The sequence below is a fragment of the Coccinella septempunctata genome, chromosome 2, assembly GCF_907165205.1.
Source record: "Coccinella septempunctata chromosome 2, icCocSept1.1, whole genome shotgun sequence".
In the NCBI taxonomy this organism is placed as follows: domain Eukaryota; kingdom Metazoa; phylum Arthropoda; class Insecta; order Coleoptera; family Coccinellidae; genus Coccinella; species Coccinella septempunctata.
In genome coordinates this window covers 995,410-1,017,368 of record NC_058190.1, presented here as the reverse complement: position 1 = coordinate 1,017,368, position 21,959 = coordinate 995,410, and the positions used below count along the sequence as shown (strand labels likewise).

General features: G+C 34.5%; 1 protein-coding gene across 1 annotated transcript in view; it reads left to right on the top strand.

The window, feature by feature from the left end:
- The window catches only part of LOC123308513 (tyrosine-protein kinase hopscotch), an 84,283-nt gene that overhangs the window by 61,797 nt on the left and 527 nt on the right, over positions 1-21,959 (top strand). The window contains exons 10-18 of the mRNA XM_044891207.1: positions 956-1,106; positions 1,169-1,316; positions 1,376-1,489; positions 8,986-9,098; positions 11,783-11,947; positions 12,009-12,158; positions 12,218-12,385; positions 16,827-16,996; positions 17,171-17,353. Coding sequence (XP_044747142.1) covers positions 956-1,106; positions 1,169-1,316; positions 1,376-1,489; positions 8,986-9,098; positions 11,783-11,947; positions 12,009-12,158; positions 12,218-12,385; positions 16,827-16,996; positions 17,171-17,353 — 1,362 coding nt within the window. The remainder of the gene's footprint in view (positions 1-955; positions 1,107-1,168; positions 1,317-1,375; positions 1,490-8,985; positions 9,099-11,782; positions 11,948-12,008; positions 12,159-12,217; positions 12,386-16,826; positions 16,997-17,170; positions 17,354-21,959) is intronic.

Here is a 21,959-nt window from a genome sequence, read left to right as displayed (position 1 = left end):
TCTCGAAAACCAAGGCACTTTTACTAAAAGTAAAATATATTCTTCTAAACCGCCATAGAGTCCTCTACCCGCAGGCTCCATATTATCCACACCCTGTGTATGGAAACCAATCCAGAAAAGACGGTTAAATTAGTTGTTCCAAGAATGATATCTTCGTGTATTCTCTTGGCTAAATGGAACAAAAAGCAAATATAAACTTCAATTTATCTGCCGACGTTTCGTCAAATTTATTCACATCTTCACAGGCTAAAATCAAAAACAACAAAAGGAATCAACAACAGAAATAAATAAGAGAAATTGATTAATCAAAAATTAAGGAACCACAATGATTAACAACCAAACCAACAATAAAAAAATTTAAAAAATTAAATAACCGAACAGACTGAATATGAAGTGACGTCGCCACCTGAAGATGATATTCAACATTGTTGACATATTTTAAATAGTGTTCCAATAGTTTTTTCTGTTCATTATTTAGACTTTTTCATTGTAATAACTCATATTCAGACTGTTCGGTTTTTTAATTTTTTTATTGTTGGATTTTGTTGTTAATCATTGTGGTTCCTCAATTTTTGATTGATCTATTTCCGTTGTTTATTTCTGTTGTTGATTCCTTTCTTCACTGTGTTTCTTGTTTTTAATTTAGGCCTGTGAATATGTCAATAAATTTTACGAAACGTCGGCAGATAAATTGAAGTTTATATTGGCTTTTTGTTTCATTAAGCCAAGAGAATACACGAATAATTTCTCTTTTAGAATGCGTATCATATTTAGATCTACGATGATTCTTCTGGGAGACAGGCGTGGGAAATTTTGAGTCAGTTAAAAATTCGTTTCCATCGATGAAAAGTACACAGTTTCTGACCGCGGTTTCAGACATATTCGTACTCATCAGAGTAACACAACTCTCAACTACTAAAAATATTGTAACACTTTTTCTTCTCTTCGTGTTTAGGGTCCATTGGATACCAGTAGAATGCTATTCGAATTTAGATTACGCAAGGAGGTCCAGCGGTGCCGATGTCTGGGCATTCGCGACCACCCTATTCGAGATATTCACCTACGGAGAAGATATCAACCTGATGAGCCCCATGGATGCCAAAGAGGTAAGATTTTATCGCCTCCACGCAGCTCCGTCCGTTTCATTTCTAAGGAGTTCTAATTTCAGATGTACAAAAACGGTAAAATCCTGCCGAAACCGCCACCGTGTCCCGATAATATTTACCACGTGATGAAAGAGTGTTGGTTCTTGGATGCCGACAGGAGGAAACATCCGCAGGCCATCATGCGAGACATAAACCAGATTTTGTATCAAGGTACTTGGAAAAAATGAACAATTGCTATTTTGGTGCATACTTAATTTTTTTTTTTTCAGTGTATAACTCACGTCGAGTACATTCCTATGCGAAACTCTTTGCAAAATCGAAGGTGAATGGCACGTCTAGTATGTCTGGAACTTCTACGAGTAGCCTAGTGTCAAATTATACAGGTTAGTATTTTTTTTCATCTCCACAAGCAAGTCTCTGACTTGCATAGCTATTTCAACCGAAGATTGTTGAGGTCGAAAGAAACACTTTTTTCCTATACCATTTCTTACAGTTCGGCTCGGTTGAAAACACATAAAGAAATAAAATTTTCAGTTATATCTGACAAACGATTGTAAATATATAATCCGTTCACTTTTATTTCAGCACTCGGTTGGCCATGGAAATTCGACACATTTCACTCTGTATAGTACGAAAATGTGAGGTTATGACGCTTGTCAAAATATTTTTTGGTTTCAAATCAGCGCTATGTTGTCCTTTCTACGTAAAAGTCTCAGTAATGAGACGTTTATACAAACTTAATGAATGCATACCAAATCTAGTTGTTTGCATGGAAAATACGAGAGATTAGTTTTTAAATATATTTAATTTTGCTATGGGAGAAAATTGAATTATTGACACATAATATGCAGTAGCTTGAGGAGATTTTATGTTGGTTATCTTTTTTTGGCCAAAGGTTGAAGAAGTTACATCAGTTGTAGATTTAAAAAAAATCAACCCGAAGGTGAAATGCATATGATACAGTGGTAGGGAATGGGTATCTCTAGAGTCTAGAAGGAATTAACGAATAATTACAAGAATGTTAAATTCTTCAACAAAAAATCATCTTGCATCAATGGAAGTCAAAAGGAAGTTTCAAGGCAATAGGAACTTTACCTTTAAACAAAAATTTCACGTGAATTAACAATTAACAGGACAACTTGCTCGTATTTATGGCTATTTAATACTTTGATATACTGATTATAATTATATATACTTCATTCACTTTTATTTTAGCAGTCGGTTGGCCATGGAAATTTGACACATTTCACTCTGTATAGTACGAAGATGTGAGGTTATGAAGCTTGTCAAAACATTTTTGGGTTTTAAATCAACGCTATGTTGCCCGTTCTACGTAAACGTTTCTGTTATTACGTATTTTATCGCAATGTCGAATCTCTTCGGAAAATATGTGACGAACATATATGAAGTTTACAGTTGGGAAATATCGGTCCAAGGAACAAACACAAGAAACTATTCTTTCACGACGTTTCGGCACTTTATTGTGCCTTCTTCAGGCTAAAAAATGGAAAATTATGTTATAAACAGTGACATGGATAATATGAAAATATGATGGCATAATATACATATAAATTACTAAAATTATCAATCTAATACATTACAAATACAGAATAGAATATAAAAAAATATAAAAACACCGAAAACAACATTAAACATCAAAGCAGACTGAGCAAGACAACTGTATAGCAAGACAGGCCAAGGAAAAAAGGAAAAATACTCACTGTCAGAATATTAAAAAATTTCAATATTTTCATGTACAGAAAATCGTCATAAATATGAAAATAAAACGGGAAAACGAGTTCTACCGGATCTAGGCATCGATGTATGTTTGCTTTTTTGGGGTCATGACACATCAAACGCAGAATTCAAATGAATGGAAGAAAAACGATCTACAAACACAACGGAAACACGAGAGACAGCATGACACTTGTACAGTGGCGTAACGAAACGACCAAATATTTAACTGGGCTTTCAACATTTTGGAATCAAGTTGGAATATGCCACACTCAACGTACTAACGTCCGTACGTGCATTAACTGTGTTTGGGAACTTTTTTATATAAATCATCTCCTTAAAGCAACGTTTAAACCAGTTGTTCTCCCGACCCAAAATTTCAACGTTCTGAAAATCAAAATTGTGGTTGGATGATGAAGCATGAGCAGATAATGCTGTGGATTCTTTTTTATTCTTGCAATCCCTTTCATGTTGGGCAGATCTGTTGCCCAAATATTGCCCTGTTTGCCCGACATAACACACGCTACAATCCCTACAGTTGATCTTATAAACCACCCCAGAACATCTCTCCTTCGGATCCCTATCCTTAAGCTTTGAAAAAATAGACCGAACAGTTTTGTTGTAGTAATAAATAACACGATTTGTACTATCTTTCATTAATCGTTTGAGTTGTTCGGACAACCTCGGTACATAAATCAACTTACAGACTCTGACATTATTATGGGACTCGTCAACATTATTCAACGTGTGCGGTGGAGGTTCAACATTAGAAGAATAAAAAATTTTATGTATCAAACTTTTAGGGTAACCATTCCTCATCAGAAATAAAGTTTGCTCATCGAAATTTTTCTTGTGAAACAACTCGTCCGATAAATTCTGAATTTTGTGCTTTATCGATTTTATTATCATAACTTTCTGAATTCTCGAGTGCGCTGAGTCATAATGTAAGACTCTACCTGATGATATCGGTTTTCTATAAATGTCAGTGATAATCTTGTTGCCCTCTCTAATTAGAAGAACATCCAGAAACGGGATTCGGTTATCACTCTCTAACTCATATGTAAATTGGAGGCTGCTATGGAAACTATTGAAAACTTGCAGGACTTGTGGAACCTTATCCTTTGGAATGGATAAAATAATGTCATCTACATAAAAAAATACAAACGGAATCAAGAAGTCAATCTTCGACAAAACAAACGAAATCACCTTATTCATGACCATCTCAGCCAAAATTGGGGAGGCTGGGTTTCCCATAGCAGAACCTCTAATCTGGGAATAAAATAAACCATCATAAGTACAATAGCTGTTCAAGAAAATAAACTGAATAATATTTTTAACTGTCGTTATTGGAATCTGAGTATGGGTTTTCAAATCCTCCCAATGTTCATCAACGAGGTCAAAAATTAAACCTTGAGGAATGTTTGTAAATAACGAAACCACATCAAAGCTAACCAACACGTAATCGTCGGGAATTACGATATCTCGTAAATTTGAAACCAAAGTGAACGAGTTTTTCAGGGAATAGGTGAACTTACATCTAATTCCATCCAAAACACTGACTAAAAATTTTGAAATATTGAACGTAGGTGAATTACAGCAAGAAATAACCGGTCTAAAGGGTCTGTTACTTTTATGTATTTTAACTAAACCATATATATATGAAGTTTATACAAACTGATTGAAGGCATACCAAATCCAGTTATTTGCATGGAAAATACAAGAGATCAGTATAATATCATAATATGCACTAGCTTGAGGAAAGTTAATGCTCGTTATCTTCTTTGGCTTACATCATTTGTAGATTTCAAAAATATTAACCCGAAGATGAAATGCATATGATGCAGTGGTTAGGAATGGGTACCTCCCGAAGGAATTAACAGATAATTACAAGAATGTTAAATTCTTCAACAAAAATCATCTTGCATCAATACAAGTAAAAGAAATTAAAGGAAGTTTCAATCAAGATGAACTTCACCTTCGAACAAAAATTTGACATGAATAAGCAATAAGCAGGAGAACTGGCGCATATTTGTGGCTATTCATCTTAATACATTGATACAATTATAATAATAATAATAAATAATAATAACCGTTCTTTATTGGCCATCGACCGAAGTCCTTCAGCCTAGTGAATTACAAAAATACAAAAAAAAAAAAATAAATTCATTCTATTTCAGTTTCTTCACTGCATCTCAGATAGTCTGTCCATCACACTTCGAGTTGGAAATTTTCTGTGTGGGTTAGTTACCGGGGGGTCCTTGTGGAACATGATTTCAACATCCTCTATTTCTTTCAATCTTTGTGCAAATCTTCTATTCAGTTTCTCTAGTCTCTCCTTGATTGGCTGTATGTTGGCTTTTTCATATAATAGTTCATTTGATGGGTTGTGGAGTTTATTAAGTGGGTGTCTCAGTCGAGTTATAATTCTTAGTGCTGATCTTTCACCTACTTCTATATTTCTCATTACCGAGTCCGCAACGTTTGTATATAGTGGATGTCCATATTCTAAAATTGGTCTACAGATGGTTTTGTAGATTTTGATGGAATTTTCCAAACTTATTCCTTGGTCGTTATATGTGAGGCATCTGAAATGTTTAGCTCTTGCTATTGTGTTTTTTTTGGCTATGTTGGAATTCAATTTCATATTGGCCTTGTTGTCTACTTGTATGCCTAGGTATTTTATTGATGGAGATGGTGATATGATGTTGTTTTCAATCTGGATTGTTGGTGAATTTGGACGTATCTTATGATTGAATATTATCAGTTTTGATTTGCTTGGATTAGGTTGAAGTCGCCATTTGTGAAACCAGGAAACTAGACTGTTTGTATAGAGTTGTAGGCCTATCAGGCATTTTTGTTCTGTTTTTTCGTGTGAAATAACTATTGTGTCGTCAGCATACTGTAGAAGGTATTGCGATTGGCTGGGTGCATTATATATGTCGCTGCAGTATATGTTATAGAGGAACGGGGACAGTGGTGAACCCTGTGGTGTGCCCTGCTCTGGGGAGAACCAGGAAGAGCTCGTCTCATTTATCTTAACTGTCAGTTTTCTTTCTTCCAAGAATTCCTTGATTATTTTTATGAGATAGTGAGAAGTGTCGAGTTGGTGTAATTTAAACAGTAGTCCTCTGTGCCAAATGCTGTCAAATGCTTTGTTGATGTCTAGGCAAATCGCAGCTGTTTTCTTTCGATTTAGTTGAGCATTGTGTGTGTTAGATATAAATATGGTAATTGGCAGAGTAGTTGATTTTTTGGTCCGAAATCCAAATTGATGTTTAGGTATGACATTTTCCAGTTGTTCCTCAAGTCTACTTTTTATGATCTTCTCCAGCAGTTTACCCACCACAGGGAGCAGTGTTATTGGCCTATAGTTTTGTACCTTTTGATGATCCGTGTTATGTTTCGGTATGATTATTATAGTGCCTACTTTCCAAATATTAGGGAATTATCCAGTATTTAAGCAGTGTTCATATATTTTGATTATTTCGTTATGTACTTCTATTTGTAACATTTTCAGAACGCTCCATGGGATATTGTCAGCTCCTGGAGCACTGTTCTTGCTCTTATGTAAAATGTCATAGTAGACTTCCTCATCAATTTTAATGTTTTCATTTCTTGTTGATGTTTGTGGATTATTGAAATATTTGTTGTACCAGTCGTTAATATCTTTTTCATGATGTTTGTCAAACTTGAGGTTTTTATCATATTGAAATGAGCTGTTGAAATGCCTGGAGAATATTTCTGCTTTTTCTTTATCTGTGTCATATATTTTGCCTGCCTCATTTAAGGTTGGTATACTATGGTATGTTTTGTATTTGGAAAGCCTGTTTACATGTTGATAAAATGTTCGTCCCTTTGTCTTATTTATTTCATCCATGTATGTTGTCTGTATTGCTTTATCATGTTGTGAATGCTCTTGTTAATTTCATTTATGTTTCTTTTGAAATCGGGATTGGGCTGTTGCTGGTATTCTCTGTACATTTTTCTTTTTGTCTTGATGAGCTTTATGATGAAGGGGGGGAGTTCATGAAGAGATGGATTATGTCTAGCAATGGGGGTTACATTGATATTATAATAATAATTAGGTATTTATTGGTACCTTGAGACATTTACAATGTATAGAACAAGTCAAATGAAAAAAGGAAAAATCAATTTTCGGGAACCTATTCTACGATGACATTTCGAAAAACCTGTAGTAAACTTTTCGCATTAATTCAACATAAAATTCTCAAATGCCACCACTTTTTCGGGTCTCCCAATAGAAGGAAATTCTTTGTTATCCTCTTCATTCACAATCTTTCTGATTGTGGAAATATTCAGCTGAAATATAAGTCGTTAAGATTCAGATGGAAGATGAAACATTATATAAATTCTCTTACATTGAATATGTTTGCTACCGTCTGACGTATTGTGGAGTTTAGAATATAGAATACAACTATTTGAATGAGCGGACCTGAATTCTAAATAGCACTTCCTGAAACCCCGTCTTCTCCCTTTTTCAATCACTTTCGGCATTTTCATAATAAAAATTGATATTAGTTGTGGCAACCGCGTTATGACATTAACGACATTTCATGAGTGCCAATCTTACTCCATTCTAGTTACAAAAACTGAAGAAGAGAAAATTATTTCATGGCCAACCGACTGCTAAAATAAATGTGAATGCACTATAGATATTTGCATGGAAAATACAAGAGATCAGTTTTTAAATATATTTAATTTTGCTATGGAAGAAAATTGAATTATTCATTCATGCAAATGAAAGTTTGAATGAGTTATGTTTGAATCTGGTAACTATTTCACGGTATGAAATAAACGGCAAAAATAAAGGATTATATGTTGAAGATGAATAATAGAGCTAATATAGGAGGTTGCAAGCTTATTTAGTAATTATCATCTAAAATGAAATAGAAATCAAGAGAAGAATGTTCAATTATTATCACCACCGAAATTGCTGGAATTCAGTCATTGTTTCATAAATAAATCATTAAAATCACCATTTTAACAAGCTTCTGTGCAGGGTGAGTCTTTGACTCGTACAAGTATTCCAACTATTTTGAAGTCAAAAGAGTGTCCCTTTACAATTTTTTTCGAATCGGCTCGGTTTGAAACATACAGGCTATTGAAATACTACCATAAAAAATTCTCACAAACGATTTTATCTAATGAAATAAATTTCGGATTATAGTTTTTCATTTATTTTATGATTTTTTTTTCGGACACAAGTTATAACTCACGTCTTCCAGTTTTTTCATTATGACCATTAAAAATACCATAAAAATATCAAAAATTCAAAAAACCCTACTCTTGAAACCACCAAGTTGGGCGCTATCTAACGAATATTTAAAAGTTTTGTGAAATAAAAGTATTCTTCATTATTCGCTTAGAATTATTTGTAATTTGATGTTCAAAATTTTAAAAGTATCTGTGAAATTTGTAAAATTGTGTACTTTGGCTGAATGCAACTCTGTTCAAAAAATCCACAGATATGTAGTGTCACAGATTAGGCTAGTTATTCTGATGGTCATTTTGTTTCTCCAGAGGTGGCACAGCTCATTATAAAAACTTAAAATGACTTTATCTTTTTATCAGGGTGTTACTTTCGACCGGAAGAATCTTCTATTAAAATATTTGTACGTATCGCCCTATATATTAGAAAACCAATATTCCATTTCATTCCATTTGGCCAACGAAGTAATATTTGTAATACAATAAATGAGTTACGGCAATTCCGTTGGCGATAAGTATCGAAAATTTTTCTCTCAATTTATATTTCATTTTTGATAATACTAAAGATTTCATCTTATATCTACCCACATTAGCTTTGATATTCACCTTCAATGTGTAATTATTTATTATTATTTTTTATTCCATTTCGTGCAAGGGTTACCATATCCAAACATGACCCATTTAACCTTATTTTCATTTTTGTCATGTTGAATATTAATTATTATTTCATTTTTCGTGGTTTGTTGATTAGTATAGTTTTTAATTAATTTCTTTATACAATAAAACTTCGTTTACTGTCGGCAGTGAAGGCCGGGGTTATTTTGAAAGTTTGGCTACGATGTTCTCCTACTGGCGTCACGTCATATTTACAATAAATGCAGTTTACGAACTCTTCTTATCCTCATTTCCGTTACAGAAAGCACCTGCGTGTCTCAGACTGATGAAATCTTAAATTCCGAGGAGGGAGAATTATCAGAGACGTCCAGTTATACACCGAGGTCGTCGGAGTGTGCACTGTTGAGTTCTCAGGTAATGTTCTACGTCATAATGTTCTCCATTCTTTCTATCAAATCGATAAATGGTTATTTATGTACGAAGAACTGTCTATTATAGTCGAGCGTGCAAACTTGAAAAACTTGCCTTCAAAAATAGTCTACTTTTCGTTCGGTAATTAGCACGTGAAATGACATTTTACTTGCTAATTTCCGAACGAAAAGTAAACTAGTAACTGACAAGTACTTCCGGCTCGCATACACTTTTCGTCCGCAAACTCTTTTCGTCTTGCTGTTCGTGACTAAAATACCAATACTACATAGAGGGTTTGATTCCACTCTTAGAAAAGCTATTATCTGAATGCCAGTGTGGCTTTAGACCAAATCAAGGTACGGTGGACCTAATTTCAATCAAGGATCTATACAGCCTACATCAATTTGAGTAAGGCCTTCGACTCGGTGAATTGGAGAGCGCTATGGAAAATCATGGGACGCCTTGGAGTACCCGAAAGATTTTTAACTAATTGTAAAGGCCTCCATATCATCAACCCCGCTAGAATACAGCATAATGGCTCTACAACCGATCATTTTTTAAACAACTCTGGATTAAAACAAGGCTGCGTATTAGCGCCTTTACTGTTCAATATTTTCGTCATAGCTGTCTCGATAATTGCTGACATGAATATGCCTGTAAGAGGTGTTGGAATAAGATTAAGATTTGATGGAGGCCTATTCAACCTGAAGCGCCTCAGAACAAAAACCCGAACAAAGTTTATCACGTAACTTCAATATGCAGACGACTGCGCACTTATCGCTAGCAGCTCAGAGGATCTACAGATAATGTTGGACACCTATAAGCATATATTCGAGGCTTTAGGCCTAAGACTCAATATTGACAAAACCAAAATTCTGGTAAGTCCGTCAGGAAGCCTTCAAACAGATATCAGCCTGGAATATGAAACTGTAGAACAGGTCGAGCAGTTCAAACACTTGGGAAGCTTGATAAATACTAGAGCTAGCTAACCTGGACACGGAAATACACAACAATATTAATTCGACATCACGGGCATTCTGGAAGCTAAAGGACCTCAATCTGAAGACCAAGACAGCTGCTTACAAAGCAGTGGTCCTCCCAACGCTTCTTTACGGAAGCGAAAGCTTGACGCCCTACAGGCGACGTATTAAACATCTTGAACAAACGCAACAACGTCATCTAAGACAAATAATGCACATCAGATGGTTCCACAAAGTTTCGAATGCAGAAGTCTTGCAACGCGCGAGTTGTATAACAATAGAGGCTCAAGTAACTAGGGCCCGACTCAGATGGAGCGGCCACATCCTGAGGATGCAAGACACAAGACTCCCCAAAATAGCTCTGTTTGGCGAATTCAAAGAGGGAGCTCGGAAACCAGGAGGCCAGTATAAGCGTCTTGAGGATATACTGCATCAATCCCTAAAATCTGTTAATGCCAATCATAACTGGGAACAACTAGCGTTAGACAGGTCAGAGTGGAGGTATTTGGTACACAGTTATAATGGAGACTCGAGAAGAATACAGCGGCGGCCAGATCTGGTTGATGACTATCCATGCCCGGAGTGTGGAAGGATCTGTAAGTCACGGTTGGGTCTCTTCAGTCACGAGTAGCTCTAAGAAATTATAAGTTTGATCGCACCGATAGTTTTGTTTTTGAGTCTTTTTGTAGATTTATTCTCGGCAACGGGATACACCAATGAATGAATGTAGAGGGGCGATTGAATCAATTTTAGGAATACAGAATTTGATGCATAAGTGCCAGTGACAATAACTGTCATTTGCTGTTGTCTACATTGTATCGCCTGCTTGACTGTATTATACAGTCCTTGGTATATAAATAACTATTTCGATCCCAACAATTCAATTAATCATGTACAAAGGACGAAAAACTGTCTGTCATAGTAGAGCCTGCAAATTGATAGCGGAGGCTAGCAAGCAGGCGTGACAATGGATCGTTTTTCGCTGAGCTGCAATAGGGAATACTCTTTCTTACGAAAATTATGTATTTTTTATGAAATATCTTTAAGACGTCACATTTTCAACCGTTTCCCAAAAAAAAATTATTTTAAGCACTGAAAAATGAAAAATAAAAATGGGTATTTAAAATTTAAAGCGTTTCATTTCGATGGCACAAGTTGGCAACATGAACTGAAATATGCCTTGAAAGTCAAGGACAACAAATGCATTATCGTGATGAGATAGACAAAGATGGCTGTCTATGAAGTCTGCGACGAACGAGGAAGGTCGTAAAATGTTATGGCCGGTTGCTGTTGAGGCTCGCCAGTAAGTACGCGCCTGTAAATCAACAGCTGTTATTTTATAAACAAGCTGATCGGACATTGTTCTTTTCATTGTCTGTTGCCAAATCGTGAACTTGAACCCAAGCGATTTAAATTTTAAAACCCCATATTTGAAGGATGATTTTGAATAGTTTCCGCGGTGCATTTGAAAAAATCATGAATGAAACTTATAATTATTCAGTTCGAACTTGCATATGCAGTGACGACCCAAATTGAGGATAATTCCCCATTCAGATTTTTTCGTCGACCTCTGCACATACCTTTATAACGGTAAGGTCTCAACTGTTTTGCTCGCCTCGGCTACTTCGCCTTAATTGCCAATTCTCTCCTTTTTTTGGGGTCGACGAAAATTCATGTTATACTAACCAATCGCTTCCGTATTTTCAGGATTTCATGAATCACGAAGACACACTGTCCTGCAATTTTTCAAATATATTATCTAGTTTCAATTTTCCTACGTCCGTATCATCCCTGGATAGCATGAACTCGCTGCAGAGTATCTTCGAACTGGACGAGTGCTGCAACGTGGTCCTACAGGGTAGAATAGGACAGGTAACTATAAATTAAAATAAAATTAGATCGGCACCTTTATCAATTTAATAAAAAATTTCAGGGTTTTTACGGGGAAGTCTACAAGGCAACATTGGAATATTACGATAATACAATTGCAAACAATCCAAGACAAGTGGCTGTCAAAAAACTCAAAACGTCAGGGATATCGTCTTCTCTGCAGGATTTCGAAAGGGAAATAAACATAATGAAGGTGAGTCGAAAATGAGACTAGTAATCTGATCGGGTTGTTTTGACAGTTTCGTTTTTCAGACGCTGCAACACCCGAACATCATAGAGATCCTTGGGGTGGTTAGAGATCCGGAAATCCTTCTGATCATGGAATTTGTACCGCATGGGTCGCTTCAGAGTTATCTGAAGATATACAAGGATTCGTTGCATACCAAGCAGCTGCTCAACTATGCTCTCGATATCACGAAGGTGAGTTGAAATCATCGTTATACGGGGTGTGGCAAGTGGGTACTAACTCTAGTTGCAAAAATTGACACCAGGCGGCGAACAATAGAGTGATCTGAGTAAAAGAAGTCTACCTATTGGAAATTTCAAACGAGCGATACGCCCCCTTGTGTTAATTTTTGTAAATAAAAAGTTAGTAGACATTTGTTTGTTTACATCGGGGAACGGGGAATATTTTGGTGTTTCAATAAGAGTTTTCATGAAAAATATATTTTGATCTGTTGAAAATATTTAAAATGATGATGAAATGAACTTTTAGTCAATGTTCAAGGACATATGTATCTCGTTCTTATAAAATGATAATGAAGTTATCAAATTAGTGACGAAGAATAGGAGGTTAATTAACTAGAAGGATTCACACAAAAAACCAATCTGTTTCTCCCAGAAAAGATTTTTTCGCCTAGTAAGTTGATAAACGTATAAATTGCGATAGCATCCACATAAAATTGATTTAGAAAATTACTTCTGATTTCCAGTTCAACTTGGACAAGTTTTCTTAGCATCAATGTTGCAATTTTAGCCTTGTATATAAGGGAGAAGGCAAGGTATCATAGTTGTGGCTCTCGATATAATCAATCTCCTTCTATTATGATCGTTTAAAGAGCCAAGAGGTTCGGATTTAAAAATTATTGGTCTGTTTTATATACTAACATTTCATGACATCTATTAATCTGAAATTGATAATAATTAAAGTACTTGAATCCAGTTTCGACAAACAAAAATTGAGGAAAACCAGGTATCAATTGAGACAAAAGGATTTATTTGAGCAAAATCAAAAATGACGATGACTCTACTAACGACTTAGTTCGAACTATCATCACCATGTTGCTGGAATCTGCATTTGAATACCCAATTATAGTCCATTAACTTTTATAAAAGCAATCGGTTGACCATGGAAATTTGACACATCCCACAGAGTATTAGGCTTGTCGTCATATTTTTTGGTTTTAAGCGCTATGTTGTCTGTTCTACATGAAGGTCTTAGACCCGTTTGCACCAAACGCACTTAGTGTTAAGTGTCCCTTAAAATGAACCCTTAACTTAAATTACGTTGCTTCAACTGTAAAGTGACATTCAAAAATGGCTAAGCCTAAAGCTAGCCTTACATTTAAGCGCTCCTGTAATGACGTCTTAGGTATTCAAGGGCGGGATTCTAACCTAAAATAATTTTTTGAACTCATAAACTGGCTGCAGAACTGCTGTGGTTTTTCTAATAACGTCAAGTACCTTTTATTTGACAATCCATTTCATTATCAATGATAATGCTAATTCAACAACAAAAAGTTGTCACTCTTTGATAATAATATAATAGTTTACTTGACACTGACTGACAGGACAATAAAGTAAGGTCAATGAAATGACAACGATCATCTTCAACCGGCCAACCAATGAAAAGGCTTTATTGGACTAGAATGAAGTTGCACCAAAATAAAAAACTGAAATATCACTAGGTATCAAAACTTAAGGCCCCCTTACTTAAGATTCGGTTAAGCCGCAGTCGTGCAACTGGGAATAAAATTAAGCGTCCATTAACTTTAAACTACTCTTAGTTAAGTACTCATTAAGGGGGATTGGTGCAAACGGGCCTTAGTAATTGGGTGGTTCTCACAATATGAATTTGCTTCAAAAATAAATTGATTCGAAAAGATATGATGAACGTTTATACAGTCAGTTTATACAGTGTGAGTCAAAGACTCACCCATGTATTTTAAGAGAAGATCCCCGAGATCGAAAGAAACACTTTTTCCCTTTACACTTTGAAAAGATACCGTCTGTTGAAAATTCATCAAAAATAGAATATTCAGTTATATCTCACAAACGATTTTATGGAATGGAATTATTTTTGGAATATAGTTTCTCATTGATGTGATAAATGTTCTCGGAGCACAAAATTTCACCCACATCTTCCAATTTCTTCATTATGACCATTACATAAAATGAAAATACCACAAATTCAACTATCACACAACTATCAATATGTAGTAAGTTGAAAGGTCATTTATGAATATTTGACCATTTTGGAAAATAAAAGTATTCTTCATATTTTCTCGTATGATACGTTTTTAACGAGTATTTTGATATAAAATAAAGAATATCTCTGAAATTCGAAAAATTGGGTGCATTAGTCTGTTTAAAATATCGGGGCTGAATATTAGAGCTAATATGGGTGGTTGCTAGTTGAATTCGTTTTTATTAACGAAACTGAAATAGAAACCAAGAGGAAAATATTCAATATTTATCGCCAACGAAATTGCGGTAACTCGTTTTTTGTATTATAAATTATAAACATTACTTCGTACACCAACTACACTCCTGGATGAAAATAACCGGACAAACAAAATGTTCACCGAATTAATTTCAAAAAAGCTATGTTGCTCTGATGAGTTCGAATGAGACCGAAACCACGGTCGGCATATGCTTTTCTTCGATGGGGCGTGCTCCATTTGGGGCCTTGGACGATGGCAAATTGGGTAGTTCAAATCAGATCGTAACACTTGTTGATATTCATATCAGCGGGTGGTATGCATCCGAATTTATCCTTGTTATGATTATTGTTTATGCAATTCATCTTGTGCAAGCATTTGCTCATGTGGCGAGAGTTGTAACAGATTATCACGATAGATGAACATCCATCGATTAGACTGGCCTCCACGTAACCCCGATCTGAACCCAATTGAGAATGTGTGGGACATGTTAGGGAGACTTATTCGCAACCGGAAACCATTCCAACTCTCAGAACAGCTCCTCTTGAAGAGTTCCAAAATAGTCAATTGCCAATTGTATTAAAAGCTCACATCGCCGCATGGAAGCAGTCATAAGAACACCAGGAGGCAATGCTCAATATTAGAATATAAGAATGTGTTTATTTTTCATAATTTAATAATGTTAAAAATTTAACATAAAGAATATACAGATAAAATTATGAAAAATAAACACATTCTTAACCCTCTAATACCCAATTCCGCCTTGAGACTGGTTGCATATAAGTGGATACAAAATTATTCCCTGTGAGCAATTTAGTTCAACTGCCCATGTCCGCCTTCACTATAGGTTCATTTTGTGAGAACAGGTGTTGATGTGAATCAATTAAGTATTTGCGAAAAAAAGATGTAGATTATACATAAGCTAACTTGAAACTATACGGAAATAATTTTGAAAAAGAAAAAAAAATTGGGCATTAGATGGTTAAATGTTATCGCGGTAATTCATCCTGTATAGGGCCACCCATTCAAAAAACGAAAGATGAACTTGAAGTTGGAATCTGGAAAAATTTACAAGGAGTCAAACTTGAATTCCGATTCCGAAAAATATTTGAACGAAAGGAATTCGTGTGACACTCTGTATAGCAGAATGTTATGGTGGTATTCACATTCTAATGTTATTCTCATTCTGTTTTTCTAAGTCGTAATCCAATTCATTAATCTCGATAAAAATATTAATCGATTTCAAGCGAATAACCTGGTCATCATTGGTAATTACCAACAATAACCAACTGCATTCTAGCGCTTTTGGTCATAATTGGTTATAATATCGTGAGGTCATGAACTAGCCCTTCAACGTCATCATTTGGACCGTATATAACCGGAGATAACCATACTCGAGAGCTGGGTTAAACTTCTGGTTATTGAAGTGAGGTTGGAAGCTGTGGAGGGCCATAACCAAGGGCAAAACCAGCAATAACCGCGGTTATTACGGGTTATTCGCTTGAAATCGATTATTGATTTCCAAATTCACCCAAAGAACTTCCTAAATATTAAGAATTAATTAAGCGTTATGATCTGAATTGAATGGGGAATTCTCCTCAATTTGGGTTATCACTGCATATGCAAGTTTAAACTGAATAATTATAAGTTTCATTCATGATCTTTTTCAAATGCACCGCGGAAACTATTCAAAATCATTCTTCAAATATGGGGTTTTAAAATTTAAATCGCCTTGTGCGGAGTTTACGATTTGGCAACAGCGCATACAAGACAATGAAAAGAAAAATGTCCGATCAGCTTGTTTATAAAATAACAGCTGTTGATTTACAGGCGCGTACTTACTGGCGAGCCTCAACTGCAACCGGCCATAAAAATCCCATAAAATTTTACGACCTTCCTCGTTCGTCGTAGACTACATAGACATAGACAGCCATGTTTGCCAACTTGTGCAATTGAAATGAAACGATTTAAATTTTAAATACCCATTTTTGGTATTTGGTTGAAATGGTTATTTCAAAATGTCACGTTTCAAAGATATTTCATAAAATATACATCATTTTCGTCAGAAGGAGTATTCCCTATTTGCCGTCTTCGGGACAACTAAATGGAGAACGTTACACCGAAGCAGAGCTCAGCAGATACTGACCATGGTTTCGGTCTCATTTCTTGATTTTTCTAAATATTGTTTCATTTTTTTGCAGGGAATGAATTACCTTGGACAGAAGAACATTGTTCATAGAGATCTCGCGGCCAGAAATATACTGGTGGTGGATGAAAACCACATAAAAATTTCAGATTTCGGTCTTGCTCAGGCGATGGGCACCAACGAATACTACATCCTGAAAACGAATAGGGAATTGCCCATCAAATGGTAAGGCAAACTTTCATTTATTTCAGCAAACGACAGATTCAATTGATTATTATTTATTCGATATAAAAAAAATGTTTCTGGATCATTGTTGATTTTCATTGAAGATATGAAAGTATGTTCGGAATGGTTGATTATTTTCAAACGATGTATTAATTATCATTTGTATTTTTCAAGGTATGCTCCGGAAAGCCTGAGAGATGGGAAATTTTCAGTGCGATCAGACGTTTGGTCGTTTGGTGTAACGATGTGCGAAATGTTCAACTGCGGGGAGGAGCCCAAACTAACCAATATTGATGAGGTAGATCAGAAAGGACAGGAACAAGAGATACTGCTGAACGCTTTGGCAACAGGGGCGAGGTAAGATTATTCTCCAATATGTAATCTAAAAAATTGATCTTCAATATTTTGAAGCAGTACAGAACGTCCCGTTTTATACGATGTACATACTCGTATTTTTCTCATTGTGAAATTGGCGATTATTTATAAAGTTTTTCAATCCGATAAATTTTACAGAAAAAGACTCAGGTTGCCGGTGTACAAAAATTAAGATAATTTCAAAGGAGCCAATTAAGGTGGTCTGAATTTATTTACAAAACTAGTTTGATGTCGGCACGGTTTTGACCGACGTGAGAGTGGAATGAAAACACGGAAACTATGAAATCACTTTGTCCTATGGGAAATTGTGCTACAGAACTGAATTACTTCAATATCTTCAAATCATCGCATTTAACATTTCGTCCTCTTTTTGAAAATCTTATTTCAAGTATGTACTTGAAAATGAAAGAAAGATTCACAGGGTGTATTCAAAAGTGAGTTTTTTTGACAAAAAAGAACTGTTTAAAATTAAGCGTTTAACCAAATATCACTTATAAAAAACTTTCAAAATCACAAAGTAGAGAAACAAAAATTAAAATGATTTCTGAAATAGATCCTAATACGACCCTAGATAATTTGTTATCTGAATTATGGCAAAAAATGGGAAAAAACTCATGTCGTGATGAGTGACCTAAGCATATGGTTTCGTTGATACCGGCTCGTTCGATATTTACGTGAGAATGAAATTGGAAACTGAGGATTGCCGAATTCTTCTCAATATTTATTGACTTGAACTATTTTCATCAAATGGCTTATTTCGATACCAAATTACATAAAAATACTTAGGACCAAGTGTAAAGAAAAAGAGAGAATATTAGTTAGAAATCTCGTCTAAATTATTCACAAATTCTTTCACACAATGGTCATCACAATCTTCTTATTTTTCGGAACCTACAACAAGCCTGAAATAAGGGTGAAATAAGGGGAAACAATAATAGCACTTCGTCAACATAAGCACTTTCAATAAACTGCCTCAATTTTCTACACTGTTTTCATCCCAAATCGCACTATACGCAATATGTGATCTGATGCAACTAATCGGATAGACTCGGATGTACTGAACCATTCATTGTTCGATTTATTGACATTTTGAAGAAATTCTAGGGGTTGTAGCTCGGCCATCTTGAATATTTTATATAGACCATTTTTGGTAAAATGTATTTTATTGGTGAATTCTACATCCTGTCAAAAAAAACTCCTACATCATCTATTTTAAGTTACGTTAATTATATTCTTATGTGATTAATCATCCTTTATTTACCAACGAAAAAAGTATCTAGTTTTTTCACATCAGTCCTGCCTGCTTGTATCGACCAAGTACAGGTAGGGCACATTTTGATGCTTTAGCGCTACAGCTCTTAAACCAAAGAAGATAGACAAAATCTGATACTCCATTCTCGTTCTCTTTTTCTGAGAAACTAACAAGAGTAAAAGTCATTTTTGACCACCTTCTTTTGTTTTCGAGTTTATTTACTTAACAGGGGAACATACACAGGTAAACAAATACCCATAAGAATGTTGACAAATAAATTGATCAGTTACAGAGGTACATAACAATAATTCAAACTAAACTATTATAAATTCGATGTTATATAAAGATAAATAAAAGAAAAAACATACACATTGCATTGTCCACTATATGCTTTCCCCCTCCCTATCATTTGAAAATCCCAAAAAGTAATATCGCATAAACAGTTATAAGCGGAAATTGGAAAAATGGCGATATCGAAATAAATTTGAATCTCCGCTAATACTGATGATTAAAATATTATGAAGGTACTTTTTTACGAAGAATATAGTGGTGTGCTCGTCTTTTTAGCAGGATTTTTAATTTCGAAGCTATGACCCAGAGTTATGTTTATCAAATGGGAACAATATATTTCTGTTCAATTCTGGAGAGCTTTATTTTTACTGATTTCAAAAATGTATAACATCATATGGTTTGTATCAATATAAATATTAGATAATGGTCAAAATCCTTTTTTTTTTCTCAATATTTCTATGGTTTCAATTATATGACAACCATAGAAAAATGTAGCATCGTATGATAACCACTGTCTACTTTTATTGGTCCTTTCATTTTTATGCTCCTAACTCAATTACTCCAGGATTTTTCCTGTTTTGCAGTTTTCTGAAAATTGGTAAAAAGCATAGAAAGAATGACATTGCCGGAAGGAGACTCCTCTCGTTACAGGAAGCTCTATTTTTCTGTGCTCGTCAAAAGTTGAAACTATAAAAATATTGAGAAAAGAGGATTTTGACCATTTTCTATTATTTATATTGATTCAAATCACATGATGTTATATATTTTTGAAATCAGTAAAAATAAAGCCTTCAAAAATTGAACAGAAATATATTGTTCCCATTTGAAAAACATAACTTTGGGTCATAGCTTCGTAATTAAAAATCCTGCTAAAAAAGCAAGCACGCCACTGGATTCTACTTAGAAAAGTGCCTGTATAATGTTTCAACTCCAGAGCTCTATCATGAGTAGTAGCGGAGATATATATTTATTTCGATATCGCCATTTTTCCAATTTTCGCTTATAACTCGAAAACATAAGAAGGTGGCCACAAATGACTACTACTCTTGTAGTTCCTCAGAAAAAGAGAACGAGAATAGGGTATCAGATTTTGTCTATCTCCACTTGTTTGAAAGCTGTAGTGCTAAAACATCGAAATTTGCCCACCCTGTACATTTCCTGAATATTGAAAAACTTGTCACGCGGTGTTCAAAATGTTGTGTCAAAAATTGAGATCAAGATTTTCCCATAACTTTCGTTCAAAGGAGAATACAGAAATTGAATGAATAAAACAAAAATTTGAGATAAGATTATTAGATCTGTCACTTATCAATTATTGGAATGATTTATCTTCTATGACCATAGATATATGATAAGAAGCAGATTTATTTATGTACGACATAAATTCAGAAAATTCTCAGGAATTATTTATTTTAGGAGCATTATCATGTTGGATAACTATCATTATTTTTCTTCGGAGAATCCAACGCAATCATAACAAAATAGGGTTCTCAATTGAAAAACGAAAGTTATGATCCCAATTTTTGACACAATATTCGGAACACCCTGTGACAATTTTTTCAAAGTTCAGGAAATGTACAATATTCCCACATTCTTCCACTTCAAAATTGTGAAAACAGCTTAAGATATTTAGAATAGAAATAACCAACATAATACTGAATACGCATATTTTTCAGTTTTTTCGATAATTTGAACACTATTTGAATGAAAACAATGGTTTTAGCAGAAATGTTTTACAGCATTGAATACTCAATCATATCAGAAACGAAAGAAAAGTAAAAAAAAAATTGAACAAATTTATTTTCACTCCTTGTATAACCGGAAATGCTCAGGTTCCAAAAATATTTCAGCTCAGTAAAGAATTTCGAACAATATCATAATCCCAATTTTCAGATTTCAAATATGTCCAGTTCTCTACTTTCTTCAGAATTTTTTTTAGTGGGCCACTGTTAATTTGAAAAAAATGTAAAAAGAAGCTTTGTTGTTATACCAAACTTTGTTGTGTCTTGTAGTTTTATCGTATCTGCTACCGATTTCGAGAAAAAAAAAATTCTGATATAAAACTTATAGTGATACAGATAAAAAATGGCCTCAAAACAATTCAATAACGAAGCTACCATAAATTTCGAACTTGATTCGATAAATTTTAGACATGGTTTCTTAGGAACCGGAACGGAACTTTTCAATATAAAAATTGTGGAAACCCAATGAAATATGAGTATAACAGATAGAGAATTGATGAGACATGAAGAGAATTGATCGAAGACAGCCAAAACCAAATTTATGTATTCAACCCAACTCTTTTTCCAAAACAAAACTATCGAAATAAAACGCTAGTGCACCGGCAACGTGGCATATGTCGACAACATAAACCGTCAGAAATTGCTCGATTTTGTGCGAATTCCAAGTTGGTTACTGTTGGCATGACGGATCCGCCGTTTATGACTATATTATTATCAATGGACAGTTTGATAGGTTTGAAGGTCTCGAACAAGAAAACCACTTGTGTACCAAGCCGACGTTTCGTTTAATATATAAACTTCTTCAGGGCACTAAAAGAGAACAGTGTGGACAAAACGGAATCATCAAACAGAATACATAATTACAAAGAAGTAATTTTCTTTTGTAGATATATAAATATATGTTACAATTTTTTCTTCACGAAAAACAAACAAAAAATCACAACAAACAAACAATAGTCAGTAGGAAGGTACCTATAATCAATATCTCTACCTAATGGAAGTGAATGACAAAATGATGATTCATCAAAAAATGTTGTGAGAAACAGAAATTATAATCCTCCAAAAATTTTTTTGGTTGTTAAAAATCATGACAAATTACGATGTAGTGGAAAAATTGAAAATTTACTCACGGTACTGTGCAGTTTTCATTGTCAAAAGGTACATATTCAGACAAAAACACTGCATTGAAATCGAGAACATATTTCGTAGGTAAGAGACAGGCATCAACTAATGAGTTAATATAAATATGCAATTTTTTTGTTTGTTTTTCGTGAAGAAAAAATTGTAACATATATTTTTATAT